The 24,951-nt window shown below is 50.4% G+C and overlaps 1 protein-coding gene and 1 long non-coding RNA gene across 2 annotated transcripts; both read left to right on the plus strand.

The window, feature by feature from the left end:
* Positions 1-399: 399 nt before the first annotated feature.
* On the plus strand, positions 400-5,088 carry LOC122372116. Its single transcript, XR_006254824.1, has 2 exons — positions 400-861; positions 3,128-5,088. It is a non-coding gene; the product is annotated as an uncharacterized LOC122372116 (long non-coding RNA).
* Positions 5,089-7,015: 1,927 nt separating this feature from the next.
* On the plus strand, positions 7,016-23,879 carry LOC122372123. Its single transcript, XM_043349003.1, has 4 exons — positions 7,016-7,020; positions 16,368-16,510; positions 22,543-22,753; positions 22,901-23,879. The coding sequence occupies exons 1-4, from the start codon at positions 7,016-7,018 to the stop codon at positions 23,601-23,603; spliced, it is 1,062 nt and encodes a 353-aa protein (XP_043204938.1). The 3' UTR covers positions 23,604-23,879.
* Positions 23,880-24,951: the final 1,072 nt, after the last annotated feature.

Genomic DNA, 24,951 nt, shown 5'->3' on the forward strand with positions numbered 1-24,951 from the left:
TCCACTCTCCAGACAGCTGGCTCAGCCTAATCGACCAGAGCAATGCGACACCTATACCAACTTGATACCAACCTACTTGGCGGGGTGGTGAATTCATGAAGTGCGAATGCGAAACATGGCAATAGATGGCGGAACAAACAGCATGGGGAACGCTGGGACACGCATTGAGCCTTGAGGAATGAAATCCGTCACTTCCCAGATTTCGAACGCATCCTTAGAGTGCATTACTTTTATGTGCTTGCGTTCGGTCTTGGGATTTCTAAGCAGATGTCGCCAACAGTAGAGAGATTGATCTAGAATGTCTCGTTATCGGAAAAATATGGTAGCCATACACCAAATGGTTTTTGCGTATAGCTACCATATTACTTCCGATATGACTGTTGACATCACTGCCGATATGACGGAGCAGTGCATTGGCAATATGCCAAGGGCAGTAACATGCCGTCAGTCACGTCAGTCATCGGCCTTGGCTATCTGTAAGAATCTTGGCAGGAATCTTGGCCTTTTCTTGGACCCATAGCCTCGGCCTTCGACCAATCATATCGCCGAATTCGCAAGCGGTGAGAGACAAATACGGCGTGCCAAAGACATATTGGGTGTCTCAAAATCACTGAGAACTCTGTAGCCAATCTGTAGCTCAAAACTTAAGCCCTGCACTCTTTTAGATCTACCCCGTTGAGTGGCATTCTTGTGAAAATTATGTTAAGATATTTATCAGAATAAGGTAGAAGTGTAGGGGGTGGCAGGTAAGGTGCAGAAGAAGAAGAAGAAGAAGTTGTACCTATCCAGTAATTTTATCTTGATTTGTGGACTAGACGAAGACTAGATTTTGATGAAGAAATCGACAAACTTGAACTGCAGGTAAGGTGTTGGTTTGTCATGCCAATTGTCTTGAAACCCTTTCCTTTTAATCTTTCAATTAAAATCATCAACTCCTATCCAAACCACCAAAGAGCCGACATCTCACTCAGTCCAAATTTTTGTTCAGAGGCCAGGTTTACTTTACCCGATTTACCAACAAAAATAGCTGCCTGGAATTTTTCTCTTCATATATCCATTCCACGTAGGTACAACATACAGAGGGTAAACGTGATAGGCATGTAAGCAGTGAGGGCTACACCATTTACCTACACTCCAAATGTGAATTAGCCTTTAGGCAAAATAATCCGGCAGGTGGCTATTTTCTGTTTGTAAAACTGGCCTCAGACGGAGTGCTATCATTTGATTTACCATCACACGATCAGGCAGCAACAAAGTTTGTGGTTTTAGAATCTTGAAAAACTTTCTTGGGAGTGGCACTTGGTAGACATCCGTTTGAGATTCTGCTAGAGCAATAGCATTGCGCTCAAGCCAGCCAAATTTTAGACTGCCAACACAAGAAAAAAATGTTTGGTTAATCAGATTTCATGCTTCAAAATATTAGGTAAAGCATCAATAGGCATGTAATTCAATTCTGGTGGTAAAAATCATGACCATATGTTGGCATGACATCAATTTTTAATTTTTTGTGGTACAACTTGTATATTGAGGCTTGAAGATGCTCAAATAGATGATATTTTTGATGCGTGTGTTGATGAAGACTGAAGTCCAATGAAAATAAAAAGCAGAAATTATCCTGACCTTACCTTCCCTACTAACCTTCAACCTCCAACCTATCAGCCTACAAACCACCGTTCAGACTTTATCTACACGCAGGTTTAACATTTTATGATAAAGTAAAAAATGCTCAGCTTGTAATCCAATGTCTTTCAAAACCAATTGGCCTTTTTGGCCTTGCGAATGGTAAACGGAGAGAGAGAGAGAGAGAGAGAGAGAGAGAGAGAGAGAGAGAGAGAGAGAGAGAGAGAGAGAGAGAGAGAGAGAGAGAGAGAGAGAGAGAGAGAGAGAGAGAGAGAGAGAGAGAGAGAGAGAGAGAGAGAGAGAGAGAGAGAGAGAGAGAGAGAGAGAGAGAGAGAGAGAGAGAGAGAGAGAGAGAGAGAGAGAGAGAGAGAGAGAGAGAGAGAGAGAGAGAGAGAGAGAGAGAGAGAGAGAGAGAGAGAGAGAGAGAGAGAGAGAGAGAGAGAGAGAGAGAGAGAGAGAGAGAGAGAGAGAGAGAGAGAGAGAGAGAGAGAGAGAGAGAGAGAGAGAGAGAGAGAGAGAGAGAGAGAGAGAGAGAGAGAGAGAGAGAGAGAGAGAGAGAGAGAGAGAGAGAGAGAGAGAGAGAGAGAGAGAGAGAGAGAGAGAGAGAGAGAGAGAGAGAGAGAGAGAGAGAGAGAGAGAGAGAGAGAGAGAGAGAGAGAGAGAGAGAGAGAGAGAGAGAGAGAGAGAGAGAGGAGAGAGAGAGAGAGAGAGAGAGAGAGAGAGAGAGAGAGAGAGAGAGAGAGAGAGAGGAGAGAGAGAGAGAGAGAGAGAGAGAGAGAGAGAGAGAGAGAGAGAGAGAGAGAGAGAGAGAGAGAGAGAGAGAGAGAGAGAGAGAGAGAGAGAGAGAGGAGAGGAGAGAGAGAGAGAGAGAGAGAGAGAGAGAGAGAGAGAGAGAGAGAGAGAGAGAGAGAGACGAGAGAGAGAGAGAGAGAGAGAGAGAGAGAGAGAGAGAGAGAGAGAGAGAGAGAGAGAGAGAGAGAGAGAGAGAGAGGAGAGAGAGAGAGAGAGAGAGAGAGAGAGAGAGAGAGAGAGAGAGTTGCCTAACTCTATCATGTAAAAACTGTTTTTAGAAAATAGCACTGTGTTTTATCCTGGCTTCATGACTCTCTAACGCTCCTTGAAACCGCTTGTTTTCTGACAATTGGTGATACAGAGAGGGTCTGCATTAATGTCCAAGTATGGTCATTTAGGATCAATTTTTGGTGCCCTCGTTTTATGTTATTCCATCAGCCTTAGTTTGCCCAACTGACATGCGCTGAATTTGTCGCATGTGACGTTACACCTGACGTGCGCCGAAATTTTAGGTGGAACCCTGGTACTACGCCAAACATAAGTTATAGCATGATCACTGCTCAGTTGCGCAGGTTCACCAGAACAGCTTCATGGGTGCAAAATGACCACCGCAGCGCCCGTAAACCCTAATAAACAAACAAGCAAACATCAGTTGCGCAGTTAATGCCAATTTTTACAGTTTTGATTGTCTATTGATATTGTTTGGTCTTTTCAGGACTCGTGGCGCTGCTCGCCTCCTCGCCAATGCGAATGCGTTCTCTGAGGACAACCCGCCCAAGGCTACCATGGCGAAGCCACGCCACCGCGCCGGCTATAGACTCACGGCCTGAAGCGAGTTTGGGCGCGACGGCTGGCGAGCCAAGGTGGCGGAAAGTCGTCTGGCGGAGCTCCCGTCTGAGGCGAGCTTGATCTGGTCAGACAGCTCCGCCATCGATGGTGTGCTAGATGGAGGAGGAGGGGCCACCCCCCCCCCCCCCCCCCGAACCGCGACATCCGAGAGGTGCGTGTCGCGGCAGGCGCCCTCTGCTCTAGCACGCGCGGCGAGCTATTCGCCCTAAGAGCGGTGTTGGAGGAGCTGGCCGGACGGATGGTACCGGTCGATATGGGTCGACCGCCGTCTATCCCAACGGTAGCGCCGATTGACGTGGGCGCTATCTGCAAGGCAGGCGCGCGCGCGACGCTGCGCGCGCCTGGCAGCGGAGCTGGCCGGACGGATGGTACCGGTCGATATGGGTCGACCGCTGTCCTGGCTCCGTCCTGGAGGCCGACCGTGCAGTCGTTATCGACATCCGCCAGTACCTGCTCTGCATCGGCCGCCTCCCGAGGCCGGATGCCCACAATTCAACGACGTGTAGTGCCCTGCTGCCCGATGCCGCGTCTGCCGCGAAGAGGCTGGCACTCCACGGTATGTGCTGCTGCGATGCGTGGCGCTGGCGGCGTTGCGACAAAGAGCCTCGGCAGCTGAACTGCTTCAAGCGACGTAATGATATCTGCCATCCCCTCCCCTATCGAGCCGCGTGGGTGTGGACGGACCGGTCGGCAGACGCGAGAACCTGCAGCGAAGGAGCTGGGGTCTACGGGGAGTAGCAGGACGAATGGACTGATGAGCCGCGTGTCCCGACCGGTCCATTCTGCTGTTCCAGCTCCAGGACCGGCCGCGCCGTCGCCACCCGTCCGGCGTCAGTGGAGGACCGCTCATCAGCTGTCGATTTTCATCAGTTTCGTTTGGACCACTGGTCGGGCTCCTGCCAGTGCCGACATTGGGTTGGGCGGAGTCCTATCGATGAATGCCGCGAGTGCTGCAACATTGGCTCGGTACATCTCGGTACATTTTCCCGAGTCTGGTGTGGCTACGGGGAGACGGATTTGGTGACCCTGGCTGCCGCCGTGAGAACCATCCAGAACCGTACGGCTATGCTGCGGCAGCAGCTGAAAGGAACGCAACAACAATAACTACAACAGCAGCTGCTAATGAAAGGGGAAATCATGGAGCCGGATGACCCGGCACATGGCGCTCAGCCAGCTGAGAATGAGAGCAGCTATCAAATCGCCAGCAGGGTGCTGCGGCTGGTAACTGACGACCTTAACAGAGAGAGCGCCTCCGCTGATGCGGATGAAACTACCCCCTCTCGGGTTTGTTTGACGCCGTCTCCGTCGACTCTTTCGCCTGGGCCGGCTGGCGACCGCGAAATTTCTTGTGCAGTGACTCGTAACTATGTTCACCAAACTTTTAAAACTCCTCACGTTAGCATCTTTAAAGAATGTTTCCCTTGTACACTGCTGCAATGTCTTATGTAGGCATATTGTAGGTACAGTCTAAATGAGTGTGGAATGCTTTGTTGTGCTTGCTTGTTCTGTATTTCGTCTGCTATTTATCACGGTGACTATAATTTATTTTGACCAACCCTTGCCTTGTTGCAATTTTAGTGGATGGTTTCTGAACTGCTGTTTGCATTATAGATGTTGCTAGTGCGTAGACGCCAAAGATTACTTTATACCTATTGACGCGCCAGATAAAGGAGGTGAAGTATTCCTCTGATCTCTACCTACGAAATTCCTTTATGTGTGTTTTGTAATCGATATTGGCGGTTTTCTTATGTGATGCGGTGTAGAGCGTGGCTGAGGAAGGCGATGTTTAAAGTTGCTAGTTATTTTTCAATACATCTATGATCGGACTGTCGTGCTTGCTGTAGGTCGGACTTCCGTTCTTGATGGTGATTGGACGCACGTGCCGGTAGTTCACAACAATGCGGCTTTCGATTATAGTATAGATTTAGATGCTTTTAAAGTGTTTGTATACGTAGTCCTGAGTTTCGAGATATTATCCTTGCGGGCTCCTTGCCAACAGATTGTCCACTTCTGTGTCCAGTACTCATCCCACTCACGAGGCTCAGTTGTGTTTGCCAACCCCTATACGGAAACATTGGCCAGATAACTGACTACTACTGAAATTTTAAGAAGCGTGGGCAGTAGGGCATAACGAACGGTCATCAGGTTCAGTAGCCGCGGAGCACCTTCAATTGGGGGGGGGGGGCACCGCCGACTTTTGGTCCCATTCTTTCCATGCAGCGCCCATAGGGCTAATGTTAAAATGCCAAAATCAAAGGGGGGCACGGTGCCCCGGTGCCCTCCCCATTCCGCCGCCTATGCTCAGGTTATTTCTGACCTGACAGGCTCAGGGAGGATTGCTCTTTGTTGTTTTTCTCCGATGAAACCTCTTGCTGCACACTGGCTGATCCAAAGGATGGAAGGGACGGGGGGGGGGGTGCAGACGTAAGAAAAAAGAAGACAATGTTCTTTCCCTAGCGCACGAAATCAATTCTTAAATGAAAATAAAACTAATAAGCTTCCGTTAAGAAGCCCCCGTTCCGTATCTTCCGTTCCATTCCAGGATTCCACGACTCGCACGTTCCAGTGACTTGCTGCAGAAGCGTCATCTATACCTCGCCCTTACTGCCGGGAAGGCCGCGAGTTGCGACATCTATACTATGTCTCGGCCTGAAGTATTCATCCGCCACGATGTATTTATTTTTGTCAATCGGTTTGGTCCTTCTGGCCGGATAGGTCGTCAGAATTATCTGAAGGTGCCTGAAATGTCTCGTTAGTGGAAAAAATGTCTCGTTAGTGGAATTCCACTATCTGGCAACTAGCCCTATGTAAACGCGGCTAGTGTCCCGAACTGGAGCGTTCATACCGAGCATCCCTGTCCAGCTAAGCTAGTCATCGTCCCGAGCTGGAGCAGTTGAAGTGGGTTCGTCTCGAGTCGGTATTTATGCTTAATCGTTCGTTAAATCATCATAGTCATGTAAAATACTTTTCACACGATCGTTATATATTCCAGAATGTGAAGCTCCAATTTCCACGAGATCGCCAGCCACATTCATTTTCATTAGCATCACGCGGCCTATTTTCTCACATGCATCTTACTACGGAGATGCAAGTCAATATCGAATCATCTTACTACGGAGATGCAAGTCAATATCGAACCCATTACACAGTCATACCGAGCATCCCCTGTTCAGTGTTGTGGTTATCAACGTCGGTGAGAGCTCAATGGGTATGTACTGACTCGCCATCAGGGCAACAAACAGTTACATACATATATTGTTGGACCAACAATAGCCGTAAACAGTTGGCAGAATTGAAGAGCATCTAGCCTAACAACGGAAAAAACTATATTCATTTCTATACACCGCAAATGGCTGTGCATTGTTTCTATTTCCATGTTATGCGATTTTTTATTGACGCATATAAAAATAATTATGCATACATAAGCTGTGATGTTCTCTGCCTTTATCTTGTGGCACTTCACTCTATATATACAAGTTATGAAACGTCTAAGCACTGCTGCCACGATACGGTGACAGGTGACGGCGATCCTATGACGTCATCACCTGCGGCGGCCTTGCGCCGGGAATGTCACCGGCTGCTCAAATTACCTCCCGGTGGACGGAGGGGTGGTGCGTTACACAGCCGACCGCCAAATGACTGCTAATAGCGCGACAAGACGCTCCGGGTCTCACACACCCCAGCCATGACGAAACTGTCACTTTCGGAGGGGAGTGGACAACACTGATGCAGCGGTTTACATACAAGCCGTAAGATGCCGTAAGCTAATGGCATGGATGAGATGATAATAGTGTTATCTCATCGGATGCTAATGGTATTGGCTATTACTTTCATGTAAATTTTTCTTCGACTCATTTTGGCTCCTTGTCGTTACCGGCCAACTAACAAAGCAGCCTAATATTGAAAGTTGGATAAGACCAAGTACCTACTGCAATCAAGGCAAGCATGCAATCATTTCAGATACATCAAGTATGTAAATGTCGTTAGAATGCCTACAGCCTTTATATAATAAACGATGTAAAAATGTTCCAACAAATTTAATCCCCTATTTAGACGAAAGGCACTTACGGGCAATCATTTACCACGCGTCATGCGGTGCAATGTCAATGTTTTTTGTTTTTATTTTTTTACTCAGCTTTGATGAGCTCAGTGATGTTAGCATGAAGTGGAGACACTGATTTCTAACGCGAATGAGAAGCAGAACGATATGACTCTAATAGGGCCCAGTCATAGAAAAGAATCTAAAGTATTATGTGAATGATGGTGCACTGGCTTGCGTATACGCAAGCCAGTGCACCATACACAGCAGCTAGCGACCATGCCCTGGTCACGGAATATATAGTCTACGACATGGAATGGACAAGATCGAGATTTCCTGTAACTGCCGAGTTTTTGGCGACCTGATGATTTAGTCGTGCGGATTCGCTGTGGTTACTTCCTTTACGAGGATGAAAGTATAGTTGCCAGACCTATAACTAATAGGGGAAGGTGGGGCATAACGGGGTACCGGGGCAATATGAGAAGGTGCATTTTATTCTAATCATAATCAGGTGTTGCTGTCTGGACTCAATTCTGACAATTTAAACTTCGCTCGTTTGCCGCCCTTTTCCGGTGGACGCCGGCGGGAGGCGGCGTTGCTGAGGATGGTGGGTAAGGTTTTTTCCATGGTGCTGATGTATTTTTCAACATTCGTTTGGTAACTTCCTAGGTGAAAATCCGTTCGAGTAGGTTTGTCATAGTCAGTGAAAGCAATGACTCTCGTCCTAGCCAACCTTTCGCTGCGATAGAAAGTTGCCGGCTGTTTTGATAAACATGAACGATCCTGCTCTATTGCCAATGTCCTTCGGGGGTTAAAACGGGTTTCCGGTAGAGGCGATATGGGGTGGTGAATTTTACCACATTTACCCCATTTACGTGCCCAGAAGTGCTTTTTTGTTACAGTTAAAACTAGTTGCCTTTATTGGCCCACTCACGTTTCATAAATGCATTTAGAGGAGGGGTTGTGTTAAACGTTTCAATTTTCAAACGTTGTCATAATGTTCCTTCATTATAAGTTGGTACACAGGCACCGTGTATGTGCCTATAGTTCGTTTTTTCTAAGTTCGACCCTCACTGTAAACATCTTTTTGAACATAGCACGAGAATTGCTAGCTGAATTACTTAGAAAACTGGTTAGCGCACATTGTACTGCAGACATTAATAATATTTTCCAAATAAGTTTTAAACACCGATGATATACCGTTCTGTTAAACGCCGTGCGATCTAATGATCAGTTCAGTTATAATTTCTGACCAAATGTCTATCCTTGTGGGGTTGTATATAAAGACAAATACGAGCTAGGAGTCTGGGAAATAAGAGCCAGGAAGAAACAGGGGTGGATTTTTTTGTTTTTTATTGGGGTTGCACAGCCCTGAAAGGGCGCCCAAAGCGGTTCCGAGGGGCGCAATAGTCCGGAAGTGGGCGCCACCAGGTACGGTCGTAAACTTGGCGTTGGGGGGGGGGGCGAATTGGCAAAGGGGCCCCTGTAGACCCTCGCTGGGGGGCGGTGTGTTAGCTTAACCCGCGTACCGCGGAGGGGGGCGAATATCCGTCCCCCTCCCCCTGAAGTTTTTCGTAAGTAGCGGAAAACTTCTGAAACCAGTATGAGACCCTTATATAAGCCCGGCGTAAGATCATTTAACGCCAGTATTGAGACTGACCCTCATAAACCGGGTGAGACCTCGCACAGCAGTATGGGTCTTTGAACTCCAACGTGGGTCGTACGAGACCTGCCGAGCCATCAGAGGCCAGTGCGGGCCCGGGGTCATCAAAGGCCAGTGCGGGGTCGTCAAAGGCCAGTTCGGAACCTCTGAGGTGGTGTGAGCCCTTGAGGCCAGCGTTGGTCCTTGAGAGGTCAATGTGGGACCCCTTGACTGGTATGGACCCTAAGAGACATGTGTGGTGCCAATGCGACCCAAAATAGACACAACTAACGACATGGGGCTCTCAGAGACTAGCAGCGGCCCTTAAAAACCTGCACGAGCCAAACAGATCGACAGGGGCCCTCCGAGATCGGCAGAGAATAAGAAGATAGCATGAGGCGCCTATGATGGGCAGGCCCGGGCTCTCAAAGACCTAAATGGAACTATCAGAGACCAGGGACCCTTTGCAACAGACATGGGCCCTCAGAAACCGATGTGACCCCGATATGGTATTAGACCTTAATGCCGGCCCGCTGCGACGAGATAACGGCCCTCAAATTCCGAAATTCCGACATGGGGACCAACAGAGACTGACAGGGAACCTTGGAGGACGGCATGAAACGCCAAAAGTTCTTCCTTGGACCCCAGAGACGACTAAAGATGGGACTCTCAGAGTCTGGTGCGGGGCCCTCTGAGGCCTGTTTTGGGCCACCAGGGTCCGGTTCGGTCCATCAGATGCCGGTTATGGCCCTCAAAAGCCGGTTTGGGACCCTGAGTGGCCACTGGCCAGTACTGGCCCTCCAAAACCAGTTGGTCATCAGAGGCCAGCCCAATATGATCCCTTACAGGCCAGTGTGGAGCTCTCGGAGGTCAATGTGGGCCCTCAGAGCCCAGTGCGAGGCACCCAAAGTTCAATCTTGAGCCCCCAGCGACCGGAGTGGGTTCATCAGAGGCTAGTGTGGGTCCCTCAGAGGAGCCCGATTCGGGGCCCTCAGAGGTCGGTGTAGGGCCCTCAAAGGCCAGTATTGGCCCTCAAAGGCCTGTATGGGGCCCCCAGGCTCAGAGGCCGATGTGGGCCCTCAGGGACCAGACTAACCTGGCACCCCAGAGACCATAATAGGGCCATCAGTGGCGGTGTAGAGACCCCATAGACCGGCTGGGGCCCATTGAGGCCAGTTTGGGGCCCTCAGAGTCCAGTGTGGGGCCTGTTATAAGCGACAGTAGGGCTCCCGCTTTCATTGTGTCTCGAACAAGACTGGTCCACATTCCAACCGCGCCCGCTGACCCCAGCCGTCGGCCCGTGCGCCGGCGGGCAAGTCATCGCAGAGGCGGCTCTAGGGAGACAATCGAGGAGCACACTACCACAGGGCCCCTAAAGACTGTCATGGGTCCTCAGAGCCGGCATAGGGCCCTCAGAGCCACCCAAGGGACAAGGGCCAGCCTTGGGTGTCAGTGACAGAAATGGGGTTATCAGCAACCGGTGTGAGACGTTTAGAGGCCGGTTTGGAGCCCTCAGAGGCCAGATTGGGACCCTTAGAAGCCAGTTTAGGGCCCTCTGGGCTCTGAGACCAGTACAGGGCCTTCAAAGGTCAGTTTGGAACCATCAGAGGCCGACGTGGGTCCTCAGGGGCCAGTGTGATTTCTACAGGCCAACGTGGAGCCCTCAGAGGTCAGTATGGGGCCCTAAAAGACCGGACAGAGTGTCCTCAAAAGCCAGGATGGGCCATCAGAGGCCAATGTTGGTCCTAAGAGACCGACATCGGGCCTCCAGAAGCCAGTACGGGCCCTCAGAAGTGCCCAAGGGTTAGTCGTTGTCCGCCAGAGACAGAAATTGGGCCATCCGAGCCACGGTGTTGGACCCTAGGAGGCCAGTTTGGGCCGTCAGAGACCAGTTTGGACCCTCAAAAGACCAGCGTGGGTCCGTACCGGCAGTGTGAGGCCCTCAGAGACCAGTACAAAGTATCTTACCTATCTTACAGGTATCTTACAGGCCAGCGTGGAGCCCTCAGAGGTCAGTGTGGGGCCCTAAAAGACCAGCATGGGTCGGTGTTGGACCCCAGAGGTCAGCATAGGGCCCTCAGAGGCCGATGTGGACCCTTAGAGATCGGCATCGGGCCTTCAGAAGTCAGTACGGGCCCGAAATGAGGCCATTAGAGGCGTGGACCCCCAAAGACCAGTTTGGGAGCCCTCGAGACCAGTACAGGGCCCTCAAAGGCCAGTTTGAGGCCCTCAGAGGTCGATGCGGGCTCTTAGTGACCGGCACCCAAAGGTCAGTCCTGAACCCCAGAGACAGAAATGAGGCCATCAAGAGATCAGTGTGGGGCCCTCAAAGGCCGGTTGGGGGACTCCTGATGCCGCTTTAGGGCCCTCAAGGGCCAGTGGAGGGCCCTGAGAGGTCGATGTGAAGTGAACCCTCATCGGTCGATGTGGGCCCTCATCGGTCAAGGTGGGCCCTTGAAGGCCACTGAAGCGCCCTCAGAAGTCAGGATACTCAAAGACCGGTATGGGGGCTGTTACATAATACCTGGCGTTGGTTTCTTGAGCCTCGTGACAATCGGGTAAGAGCCAGGGCCCCTACGCCCATCGGGGCCCATCGGTTGTTAAAGGGGGCAAATTATATGATGGCCCCTGATTTGTCTTTGGGGGGCATGGCCCTGATGCCCCCCTGCGACCTCCACTGGGCACCACCCCCACCCCCCACTGAGCCGTGAGCGGCGCACCAGGAATCGAAATCCACATTTTTTTTTTAACTGGTCATTTTTGCATGTCCGACAGCTCTATACGGCCTTGTGACAGCTCAAGCTCTTGAGAGGAGGGTAGTACCTACATTAGAGGGGGCGGCGATGGCATTTGCACTAGAGGCGGCAGCGCCTACACTTAGAGGGGGCGGCACCTACATTTAATGGGCAGCACCCTAACTTGAGGGGCGGCACCCACGCATGGGGGCGGCGGCATCTATCGTGAGGGAAAGGCACCTTCATTTCAAGGGGTGGCACCTACACTTAGGGGGTGGCACCTACATTTGAGGGGGCTGCACTGCAACTAGGCCTTAGGGGGCGGCAACTACACCCTAGGAGGTGCCATCTACATTAGAAGGGACAGCACCAACATTTTATGGGATGACCGATGACACCTATGCATAAGTGGCCGGGGCCAACATTTGAGGGGGCGGCGCGGCACCTTCATTCGAGGGGGAGGCACCTGCATTCGAGGGGCGGCATTTAGGTACATTTGAGGGGGCGGCACCTGCATTCGAGGAGGGCCGGCACCTACATTCGAGGGGGCGGCACTAACATTTGAGGGGGCGGCACCTGCATTCGAGGAGGGCCAGCACCTACATTCGAGGGGCGGCACTAACATTTGAGGGGGCGGCACCTACATTCGAGGAGGGCCGGCATCTACATTCGAGGGGGCGGCACTAACATTTGAGAGGGCGGCACCTACATTCGAGGAGGGCCGGCATCTACATTCGAGGGGCGGCACTAACATTTGAAGGGGCGGCACCTACATTCGAGGGGCGGCATTTAGGTACATTTGAGGGGGCGGCACCAACATTCGAGGAGGGCCGGCATCTACATTCGAGGGTACGGCACTAACATTTGAGGGGGCGGCACCTGCATTCGAGGAGGGCCGGCACCTACATTCGAAGGGGCGGCACTAACATTTGAGGGGGCGGCACCTACATTCGAGGAGGGTCGGCATCTACATTCGAGGGGGCGGCACTAACATTTGAGGGGCGGCACTTACATTCGAGGGGGCGGCACCTACATTCGAGGGGCGGCATTACAGTACATTTGAGGGGCGGCACCAACATTCGAGGAGGACCGGCATCTACATTCGAGGGGGCGGCACTAACATTTGAGGGGGCGGCACCTGCATTCGAGGAGGGCCGGCACCTACATTCGAGGGGGCGGCACTAACATTTGAGGGGGCGGCACCTGCATTCGAGGAGGGCCGGCACCTACATTCGAGGGGGCGGCACTAACATTTGAGGGGGCGGCACCTACATTCGAGGAGACAGCGCCTACATTGGAGGGGCGACATTTACATTTGAGGGGGCGGCACCTTCATTCGAGGGGGCGACACCAACATTCGAGGGGGCGGTACCTACATTCGAGGGGCAGCACTTACATTCGAGGAGGGCCGGCATCTACATTCGAGGGAGGGGGCGGCACTAACATTTGAGGGGGCGGCACTTACATTCGAGGGGGCGGCACCTACATTCGAGGGGCGGCATTTAGGTACATTTGAGGGGCGGCACCAACATTCGAGGGGGTGGCACCTCCATTCGAGGGGATGGCGCCTACATTTAATGGGCGGCGCCTACATTCGAGGGGGCGGCACTTACATTTGAGGGGGCGGCACCTACATTCGAGGGGGCGGCACCTACATTCGAGGGGCGGCACTTACATTCGAGGGGGCGGCACCTACATTCGAGGGAGCGGCACCTACATTTGAGGTCTGAGGAGGCGGCAACATTACTACATAGTTGAGGGGTGACTATTGCCTACATGATGGGTAGGGCTCTTTTGAAAGATGGTGCCAAGTCGACGGGTGGCATAGAGTTTTGGGATGGCTCAGGGTTATGGGGGCGGCACCATTCGAGTCGCCCGCCGATTTCTTTCAGTTGTAAAGATGGGGTTGCACAAACCGATGTTGGGGTTGCACAATTCAAAGTTGGGGTTGCACGTGCAACCCCAACTTAATATAAAAATCCACCCCTGGGAAGAAATATTTTTGAGTGAAATTAATCGTCTGTGAAATCAATGTGCGCCAGCCAGTTTTCTAAGTAATTCAGCTAGCAATTCTCGTGCTGTGTTCAAAGAGATGATTACAGTGAGGGTCGAACTTAAGAAAAACGGACTATAATATATATTTTTGCCCAGATAAACTCTTTCATTTTCAGTAGCTTGGATCTTGGTTTAAGCGGCGAGTGCACAGGAACGTGCACCCAGCAGCCTGACACAAGTCCCAGATTTTCACCACGCCTTTTATCGTTTGTCGCAGTCCTCGAATGGAGTCGATGCTGGCGCCGCCACCGACCGTCCACCGCTGCAGCCAGGCGTCGCTCTCCTGAAGAAAGTGCATGTGTTCTCCCGCCGTTGCTGGATGGAGGCTGGATATCGCTCGTCGCTTTGAGCAGGGGTCGAACCGGGCGGAAGAGTTTAGCACATCGAGCAGGTCGTTGAGGCGCAGCAGGAGAGTAGCAGTCGGGAGTGCAGTGCGCGGGAGCTTGCCGTGGGTCGCATGCAATGTGATTGCTGGTGCTACTGTCCGGCTCATCACCTGTAGGGCATAGCTGACTTTCATTTTTCAAAGCTGTTTGGCCTGATGTGTTTCTGGCTTAGTTTTGGAGCAGCCCGTGGGAAAGAAGCGCATTCCAGTGCGTAGAGTGTTTCTAAATGACTCCAAGAGGCTACTTCACCGTCTACTTCAATATCGTATTTCATTAATGCATTTCGTATGCATTTGAAGATGTGAGGCACGTCATACAGAGCAGCAACCTCGTGCCCGTCCACGGTGAAGAAGCCGGTTTCCGCAGGGTATATTGAATTAGGGGTTTCCGCAGCTCCGAGCAATCTGTAGGTCGCCTGGTTGTTCTTTGACATGTCACAAGTTGTAGCTAGCACAGTGAATCCCGCTGTTGTTGTTACACGTTGGACATACTGTGTTAACAGCTGCTGCTGCACAACCGCCTTGGTCGTTACGGAACTCAGAAAGAAACCGATGGGCTGTTTCCAGCGTTTGGTGACACTGACGCCCCGCACCATCATGACCAAGGCGTGGTCGGCGCAGGCATTGGCGCGGCAGAGAGAGCCATGATCAGTGAAGCCCTCGATGACGTCATCACCCCGCTGGTAGGCCAACCTTGGTTTCAGCTGCATTTCGTCGAACGAAATGATGCACAGCTTGTCCTTGGCACTTGCTCCGGCGAACTTCTCTTTTATGAGAGCCAAGATAGCGTCACGAAAGCCAGGTCGCATCTGTATTTTTTTCCATCTTCCTCCGCAGAGTTCGAGGATGGGGAAGGACGTAGGTACCGTTTTTGTAGGAACCGATACGCCCTGGGACCAAGGCCATATATAGTCCTGGGACCCTGAAAGCAGAGCGCGAGTGCTCGCACTTCCTCATCTTCATCAAATTTTAGACGAATTTCATCGAATTTCATTTAATTTTAGACCAATGTTAAAACTCTAATGCAATGAATATGTACAAATGCTCCCGTAACAATGTGTGCTAAGAGTTTCCAATAAAATATACGGTTACCATTTCAAAGTCACAGTCACAACTTGGCCCCGGCCCTTGAAGACGAATCATTCGACGATTGTTAAGAAAAAATGTATGAAATGTTAAGAAAATATATGAAAATGTAAACCCACGTGGAAAGAAATTCATCCGCATCCTCCGGATCTCCGGATATTCATCCGGCAAAATCCTTGATTTTTGGTTACACACGTGGCAATGCTAATCAAAGCTCCTGTCCATTCCATGTCGTAGACTATATATTCCGTGCCCTGGTGACTTCAATGTAACACAAGTCAGAAGCACCAACCAGTGGAGACTGCACCAGCGCACACCACACTCAACTTCGGCTGTTTTCCAAGTGTGCTGAGGCCGAATCTTCGCAGAATAGAACTTATAATTGTACTAACTTCGATGTAAAATAGAAACTTCCGGCATACATTATGCCGCGATAAACGAATTAAAGGCACGGTCCACTGATCATGATTGCGAGCATGCGTATTTATACCGGGGAGTGCTTTCTTTGGCAGTGGACACATTTACAATTAACACAATCATTAGTTGTATCTGTTCTACGGTGGACTCATCAGATAAGTATGGACACTAGACTCAATTGGTATTTGTATTTTATCCGTGCAGCTGTTCTGTGGTAGACTCATCACACAGGCATGCACACCGTCACCAGCGGGCGGCTCAGAGACGACATAATCCTCTGTTCCCGTCAGCCCGAGAGCTGCAGCTGTGTGAATGCAGCCCGCTAATCCGCTGAAGCCACGGTCCGTCCTACCCCAACGCGGTCCGCCGCGCGGCGCCTCACGGGAGGTCGTGTCGCATTTGCGCCCGTTCAGGGCGGAGGGTGGGCGGCCTGTGCGCAGTGCACTGAATCACACACCCGGCGCCGCTCTTCCCATCTCGGCTGCTCCGGGATTCCGCCAAGGCCGGCCTTGTTTTCCGGCTGTTGGTAAGCAGCCGGGGGCGTTGGTCGCCGGTGGGGAGGGGTGAGATCCGGCTGGTAACGCGGCAGCTCCCGTGACGCTGGACGCAGTGGGGGAGCCGCGGAGGGGAGGGGAGGGGCGGGGAGGGCGTCTGCGGCCCGGGGGTGGAGACGCGCGCGGCCGGCCGCCGCGGGGTGGAGCTCTGGCGGTCCGGCGGACGGCTGACCTCGCCCGCGGCGCTGCGCAGGGAGGGCGGCGGTGACCTCGACCGTGAACCGGCGCTCCAGGATCCGGGAACGTTCAACGGTCGGAGGAACGGTGCACCGCACGCGCTTCCCTTCCCCGTTACCATAGCTGAGGTGATGAACCTACTCGGGACGATCTACTTGGGTGAGACTTCGGACATTGCCGATTCACAGAGAGGTTTGACTGCAGTTCACCTAAAATGTTTGAGGTTTAACTTGCAAAGTTTATAAGCGGAAACATAGACCACTATATACCGTTAGTGGTATATAGTGGTCTATGGCGGAAATATAACCTAGATGCTTTGGTGTTGGATCAATTACTCCTGCAATCCTACTGTGGTACTCAGGCGATTACTCAGCGTGACTCGACCGAATTCTATTGGATAAACCTGCATGAGCATTCAATGACCTCTGAATATTTACTACGTCAACTGACGCTGCCATGATTATTTTGTGATTTAAATACATAAAGTATAATTGGTTCACACACAACTTTATCTTAGTTTAGTCCTTACGTTTATAACATCGTCCTAATTTAGTCTTTACGTTACGTTTATAACATAATCCTAATTTGGTCCTATCGTTTATAACATCGTTACCGGGTAATACCTACGGGAGATAAGCGCGAGGCTGATACGGTTGTTGAATGTTGTGAGCACCAGCCTTCAGCGCTTCCTAAAAGCTAAATTCACTGTTTTTATGTGTCACCCACCCATGCGTATTGTCCTTGAATTGTTCCAGATCGATGAATCCAATAACAGCATCAGGAAACCGATTTACGTTCATTAGATACTAGGTACCCATCACCGGTCATGAAGGAAGGACAAAGGGCTGGTGTCAATGACTCGTAGCGACGGTCACTGGTCTGGAAACTTACCACGATGGCTGCTGAGGCGGCACCCGGGTAGGTATATCACGCCGTCCGGCCACACCCGCGGCGGCCCGAGGTCAGAGGTCGCGACGTGGTCACCCCAGCAAAGGCGCCGCTCTCGGCACACCCGACACGGCTGTGGCAGTCTCTGCAGCGGCGCCTAATTACAGGGTGTCAACGAAAACGAACAATGGGCTCCGTCGTGAGAACATTGTTGCAAACATGATGCACCACCTAAGGCCATAATCTTATTGACGTTTCAAGCATGGTTGCTATTCTTTGCGATCCTACATCCCGGATGTGCATCTTCCACATTCTGTAATAGCGTGCAGCAGCCCTAGTTTTCACTCCTTCTTCTTTTAACTAATCCTAATGAATTAATATCTAGGCGTAGTCGGCTTATCACAATCAGCAAGTAAGTTCTTTTAATTAATTTCGTCTCGTCATTTCACTTCTAGATTAGGCAAAGGTGCATAGGTACATACATCTCAGATCAAGGAGGGCACTAGGGTAGACATTGACAGAGCCTCAGCGAGATTTTCAATAGGTGTCAGATAGCGAAATGTTAGCAGACAGTCTCGAAATGATAAGCGATCCCCCATGCCTCAAAGGGTTTATCCAGTCCACCTTATAACACTATCAGTCAATACAAAGACCTTGCCAGTTGCCAGTTCATTCTGCGGACTAAACTCCTCACCATATCCCGCGCCCAAGTGTGGAGGGTGTTTGAACACCCCCCCTGCGGTTTTTCGCAGATATCTCAAAATCGGCGGCGCTCCGCGCCGCCGTTTTTGGTACACCTTATCATGCATCAATTCTACACATGATGTAAAAATTTCAGACCAAGGTCATTCAAGGTCAGGTCACCAGGTCACTTGAAGTGACCTAACCTCATAAAAAGTTTCAATGTCTGCTATAGCTACACCGAGTGACCGATCACTTTGAAACTTTCAGTGACTGATGAGGGTAACAGTAGGGGAGAGTGGGGCACATTCAGTTCAGTTCAGTTCATTGTATTTTTTCCATATGTAAACAAGAACAACGAACAAAACAATAGAGGATTGGCGCAAAAGCAAAAAGCTTAACCCGCGCACCGACGGGGGTCTGCGCCAACTTAGTACCGACGGGGGGGGGCGGATGACCGCCCCCCCCTGAGATCTCGAGAACGAAGCAAGATAGCGACAAGCGGTAAACGGCATCGGATACGCACGGACAAGGTCTACAATTTTTACTAAGGTCATTTTCAGGTCAGGTCAAAGATGACGTCACAGGGGTCGAAAAAGTCAAAATGGCGGCGCTAGATATGGAGAGGGTTTTTCTCGAATAACTTTCGAAGTAGTCAAGATAGGAACAAACTAAGGGCATTATCGTGATCCTCTCGTCAATCCGCATCGAATGATATATATGTTGACCTCGAAAGGTCAAGGTCAAAGGTTGACCTCAGGTCACGTGACCTCGAGGTCATCATGTATATCATTCGATGCGTCTTGACGAGCTGAACACAATGAAACCATCCGCACGGCTGTATCTTGTTCCTGTAAGGAGTTATTGGCAAAAAACCTTTGGTGACCTTTGATGACGTCACATGACCTTACAGCTGCCCAACAGCAAAACAGACCTCAAGGTAGTGAAGGTTGATCGTATGTGAAGTCACGTATGGTATATGGGGCCATTCCGACCCGTTTTAGTGGTAAAAACAGGGAGTTGATTTTTCCCCCATTGACTTATAATGGGGAGGTCGCGAAATTGACCTGACCTTAGGTCACCGACATCAAAATTCCGAGATATACAAATTGTAGCTACTAATGACCTAATAACATCCTGCGACTTTCAAAGGCCTCCGACATCTACTGTAGCTCTGGCACGGTGACAAAGTTGCAAAAAAGTGACTTGAGGTTGGGTCATTCAAAGTGACCTGGTGACCTGACCTTAAAAGTTAGGAGGTTCAAACTTGCACACCATGTGTAAAATTGATGAGAGAATAGTCATACCAAATTTCGCGGCGCTACGCGCCGCGGTTTTCTCGCTATCCGCGAAAAACCTCAGGGGGGGGGGCGGATATCCGCCCCCCCCCGTCGGTGCGCGGGTTAAATCAAAGGCGCCTCTCCAATTAAGTTAAACAAAGAACACATGACCAAACCAAAGTATCAGAAAGCGTCGACCCCGCCCGAAACCCGCCGAGCCAAAAAAGCAGACAGTACCCGGCCCCAGGCGACGGACGACTCCAATCGGGCCAGCTTGCGTCATAGTGTCATGTTTTGTGTTTTGTAATGTAGTGTAGTGTTATGTAAGCAGTGTGTTGCATTAATATCAATGGTACTTAAATGCACTAACTAAACAGTTATGTTGTATTGGTAAACCGATTTGTCTCTACAATAAATGTCTGAAGGTGATGGGTGATTTGTGTGCCTTGATGCTTGTTTAAGTCTTTTGCAAAGAGAAGGGTATCAAGTTTTAATTTTGCTGAGAAATTGTCACATTCGTGCATGGGGCACATTCGTTTTTAGCAGTTTATGGGAAGACGAGTGACTGCACGAGCTAAAGGTAAATTATGAAAATACGTCTATCATTGCCGCCCTTCGTTCACTGTAAACGACAACACTGTACCTACTGTCATGTTTGATAAAAACGCAAATTTGTCATATTCGTGCGCTTTCCAAACTTTTCTCATATCATCCATTTTCGTGATCCTGACTCGGAAATGTGGTTTAACTTTTCAAAATTGGGGGCGAAGAAGCTCACTTTATTCCCGGAACTGCTTCAAACTTGTTTGTTGAAAAACTGTCATTTTTTCAATAAGAAATTTTGAAATATATTACAAATAACGTCGTGGGGCAGGTTCGTGTACGCACTGCCTAGGGCACATTCCTCCATATTTTTTCCGCTTTTGCGATTTATGACTTTATCTGTAGTAGTGACGCTCGCCTGACTACGTCTGGGCTGCTTGCGACGTCGTGACAAGTAATTCACGTGACCTCATGGAGAGGTCACGGAGGCGGGTCGATGGCCGGCAGTTGGCACATTCTTGTTGGCCAGCCCATTCTTTCTACATATGTTGAGCAATGCATTCTTGTCGAAAGGAATCAAGTGAAAGGACCCCCTGCCAATTTCTTTTGGTAAATTTCTGGCAATGCCCGGTAATTCCTCGAACTTTGCAGGGTGCACGGAAGTGCCCCACCCCTTGCACGAATGTGCCCCATACCTGGGGCAGTTTCGTGCAAACGTTCAGAGTTATTAAAAGTCATTTTTTTCTAATGGAAGCGATAACTTTAGAGGATAACTTTTAAAGAGGAAAAATATCTGCAATAGTTCCTTCCCATACTACAATCAACAATTTTGCCATTGCACTAACCGACGAACAGATATATGGATTTATCCATTTTTTGCACGAATGTGCCCCACTCTCCCCTATCTATAAAATGTATATCTCGGAATTTTGATATCAGTGACCTACGGTCAGGTCAATTTTGCGGCCTCTCCATAAGTCAATGCATTGACTCCCATTGCAATGGGAGAAAATTGAAAAGCGTCTGTTTTGCACGAACGCTATTCTAGACACTCTCAAACATCGAGATGTAGGTAGAATTGACACACTGAACCGGAAAATGGCAACTGTGACCCCTCGTTATGTCCCCGAGGTCATCTCAGGTCACGAACAGAATCGCTAATTCGCAAGTTTTTCGCTAATAACTTTTGATAGAGGCGTGCTAGAGCGCTGAAAATGCCTTAGATGTGTTCGGCTCGACGTTGCGGATCGACTGATATGCAACATGACCTTTTCCGGTCAGGTCATGACCTTGACCTGAGGTCAACTTTTCAAGTTGACTTTTCAAGATCAACTTATAATTCATTCGACGCGTCTCGACGAGAGGAACACGATGCTGGCAAAATTAATGTCATGGCTCTTTTGAGTCAAAAGTTATCGCCAAAAAAAAAAAGATTTTCGTAAAAACAGCTATTTTTTTAGTTTTTGCCCTCTGGAGGCTAAACCGTTGACCTGAGGTCAAATCTGAGAACATTAATCAGAAAGGTCTGTAAAAGGGCTATCGAATGCGCTTTTCCGCGGCGCTGTAGCTTTATCGGTTCCCGAGACAGCCGTTGGCAGTTTCCAAAATGTTGAAATAGTCAACATTTTACCTTTGGTGACCTCTGGTGACCTGACCTTTGACCTGACCCAAAAAATGACCGAAGTGTTTTCGTCCTTATTTTGACGTTCTTTCGATTGCCGCTTACTGAGTGTCGCTACGTGGCCCAGGAGCCGAATTAGAAGGGGGGGGGGGGTGTTCAAACACCCCCCACACCAGGTCGTGGAAAATCCAGACTGACACTGGGGCGCGGGATATCAGAGCCTGAACACACGAGCAGGTAGGTATATCTATGTATAATGACTAACGACCCTGTGATCTCGGCTCGGGACTTGCAAATGCTGAAACTGAATAGGCACCTCAAAGTTTGTTTATGGGATACACGGCACCTTCTCCACGGAGTGTTGCTAGCTAGCCCAGGCGTCAATTTAGAAGTGCTTCTAGAAGTTATCATCTCCTAAAAAAATCCCGTAATGCATGTGAATAGTTGCCATGTCATACTGAGAGAAAACGGCATGCCTTAACCATCATCAATCAGACAGGTATCTGTGTAGGCAACCCAACGACCAATATATTGACTGCTACGCTGATGAGAATGTCCCAAGGTGAATTGCAACCCGGCTTGTTAGCCAGTCAGTTTGCAATGAAGCTAGCTTGCAAAAACTTCCCAGTCAGGTGTATGCACATTTTAGGGCAGGGATGGACCCTGATAGATCATAGGAATGCCGACAACGGTAAGTGCAGGTGCTCTCTCGGGGCGGTTTATCTGGTGCAGTCATCCGTGGAGGGCAGGGAAGGACGAGCGGTGGAATAAAAAGGCCATAGATTTTGGTAGCAGACACACTGCAGCAGCGGCAGCGGTAGCGGCAGCGGCAGCAGCAGCGGCAGCAGCAGCAAAGGCAGCATCATGACACCTCTGATGGGCCTTACCATTGGTGCTTTTGTTGGGCTGCTTGCAGTCCACGGAGGTAGGTTTATTTTAATTCACACATCTGTTTTAAGCACACACAGTTTTACGCTGAGGTATGTAGTGTTTTTCGTAATCAATGCCTTTTGCAGTGCATATCGCTTCCATCTCATTAAATAAATAAATAATCACAATCACTTGGCTGAGCTCCGTCATTTGCATGCTATTCATGCATCCGCTGTGACCATTCGCGCTGTGTCCTGGTACACGTTGACTTTCGAGTCCCGCGCGTGTGACGGCCGTCCCTTCTGCAGGCTGTGCCGACAGCTCGGTGTTCGTCACCGACCAGCTGCAGCCGACTTTCCAGACGCTGGGCCCGCGCCAGTGCCTGCCCGCCGACTTCGACGCGTCGGAGACGGTGCCTCTGGCGTCGGCCAGCGCTGTCAGGGTGACCACCGGCAGCCTGCCCGCCGAGTGCGCCGGCGTGCCGCTGCTGGCCCTCTTCTACAACAGCTTCGCCGGCAGGTCAGCAGCTGGTCACCAGCAACCAGCTCGTGACTGGTGGCTTTGCCTGTTTGATGTAGTAGGGAGTGTTTCATATGTTTTACTGCCATCAGTTGTAGTCAGCATGTTCCAATCCCAATAACAGTCAAAATGATGTTGTTTCCACAGTAACGGCCTGCTGAGCGCCGACGCCTCCTCCTTTGACGTGGACGGCCTGATGGCTGTAATGGCCAGCTACAGCAGCGACCGGACCTACAACAACGCCGTGGCCCAGATCATGGACCGGTGCCGGCAGTTCGCGGCGCCGGGACTGACCGGCCGCCAGACCGCCGTCTACTCGTACGGCTGCCTCAAGTGGAGTCTGTTCGCCAACTGCGACCGCCAGCAGGACGAGCGAGACGCCCTGGACGAGGAGGGAGCGCTGCGCAGGGCCCGCTTCCTCTCCGGCAGCTGCCCGCTGAGCCCCAACACGCTGAAGCCCATTCTGGAGCGCGTCACCGGACGGACGTTGGATGAGTGCGGCGCCGGACTCTACCAGGGCAGTGACCCGTACCAGCTGTACGAGGCCGGCGTGGCCCGGCTGGCCTGCCTGCTGCAGGACGTCACCAAGTCTGACGGGTCCATCGACTTCGACCAGCTGCGGGCGTCCATCACGCGGGGCCGCCCGGGTGCCGTCCACGTGCTCAAGATGATGAACGCCTGCGGAAAGGGCGAGGGCGCCACCCGCGCCGGCCAGTTCAGGGCCATCACCGTCAAGGAGTTCGCTCAGTGCTGGGCCAGCAAGGGCACCTTCAGCTGTGCCTTCCAGGAGGCCAACAAGCTGGCCAAGGAGTTCCCCAACGACTGTGTTATCTCGGCGGAGGCTGAGTAACCTGGATGTCTCAATGAATTCGGAGAAAATAGTACGCAACACCTCGTACCATTATTTAGCGTTCAAAGAAGGATAGGTGGTTCAAATATCGAAAAAGTGGGCATAGGTACGGGCTGTTCGTTGTTGTCTTATTTCGTGGTGACAGTTTCATCGCCCATTTGTTAGTGTTTCATCGTATTTGTCCTATATTGCACCTGTGATGTTTTATTGATATAATGTCAAGATATAGCTCATTCGGCATTCTTGAGCATGTTTGAATACAATCAATTCATGCTTTGTGCTGTTTGAACAAAATACCATCAGTTAAAATCTAAGAGCTTGTAAATAAGTTTCGTGAAAGTCTTTTTATTGATGAAACATTATATCCCGTAACTATAGGTATAAGGATCCATTCTTTTAACCCTCGCACGACCAGGCCATTTCTCATAACACGAACGACCAGGGGGGGGGGGGTTGTTACGACCCCCCCCCCTGGCGTTTCGAAACGGAAGGTCGTAGAGCTTAGCGGAAAAAACCAACGGATTGCTCTCAACGAGATCTCGCGATTGGTGGTATATTTTTTGGTCCTAGGTCAACATTTGACCTACTTTTGACCGGTCAAAGGTCAAATTTTCGGAAAAAATAGACTTTTTCAACTTTCGGCGGCGATTGCGGCAAAACGGTGGGAGATATCGACTTGAAACCTTCACTATCGTGTTTCTTGATCAATTATCTATCGTTTGGTATGTATTTCGTTTCCCTAGCTCTAAAAATGGCGCGTTGGGAGCGCCGGAAGTCGGCAAGGTCACAGTCGGCGGCAGAAATTCGAAAAATCAAAATTTAAATTTTTGAAATCTGATTGTATTTTTGGATTTGGGAGGTCCATTTGCTCCCTATAGAAGCTAATATTGCTGCATATTCCCATTGAGGTGACAAGAATTAGCAAAATAGTGGTTCGGGCGCTTTTCAAAAATAGTACCGGACGCTGTTCCTCTTGTGACGTCATAGCTCCGTGACCTGACCTGACCCGGTCAAATTTCTTATACCATATGATAGCCAATACTTGCCCCAACATGCATGGGAAGTTTCATCACGATCCATCAACCGATGTCCGTACCACCGGCAGGAAACCTCGGGCGTTGGCACTCAGTTTGTGAAAATCCGGCCGGAGGCTGTACCTCTTATGACGTCATAACTCCGTGACCTGACATGACCCGATCAATTTTTTTTTTCGGCAAAAGATGCGCAAAGGTTGCCCCAGAGGGTATAGAAAATTTCAGCCCGCTACGACAAGCCGTTTAGCGTGCACTTCGAAAAAACCTCAGGGGGGGGGGGGTTGATACAACCCCCCCTAGGCGTTCTAGGGTTA

The sequence above is a fragment of the Amphibalanus amphitrite genome, unplaced genomic scaffold, assembly GCF_019059575.1.
Source record: "Amphibalanus amphitrite isolate SeventyFive unplaced genomic scaffold, NRLGWU_Aamphi_draft 001319F_arrow, whole genome shotgun sequence".
Lineage (NCBI taxonomy): Eukaryota > Metazoa > Arthropoda > Thecostraca > Balanomorpha > Balanidae > Amphibalanus > Amphibalanus amphitrite.

Bases quoted from the DNA above. Each gene is read 5' to 3' on its own strand.
- LOC122372123 (XM_043349003.1), top strand. The intron at 16,511-22,542 runs GTGAGACTTCGG...TCCCTTCTGCAG, and splicing joins ACTCGGGACGATCTACTTGG to GCTGTGCCGACAGCTCGGTG. The intron at 22,754-22,900 runs GTCAGCAGCTGG...TTGTTTCCACAG, and splicing joins TACAACAGCTTCGCCGGCAG to TAACGGCCTGCTGAGCGCCG.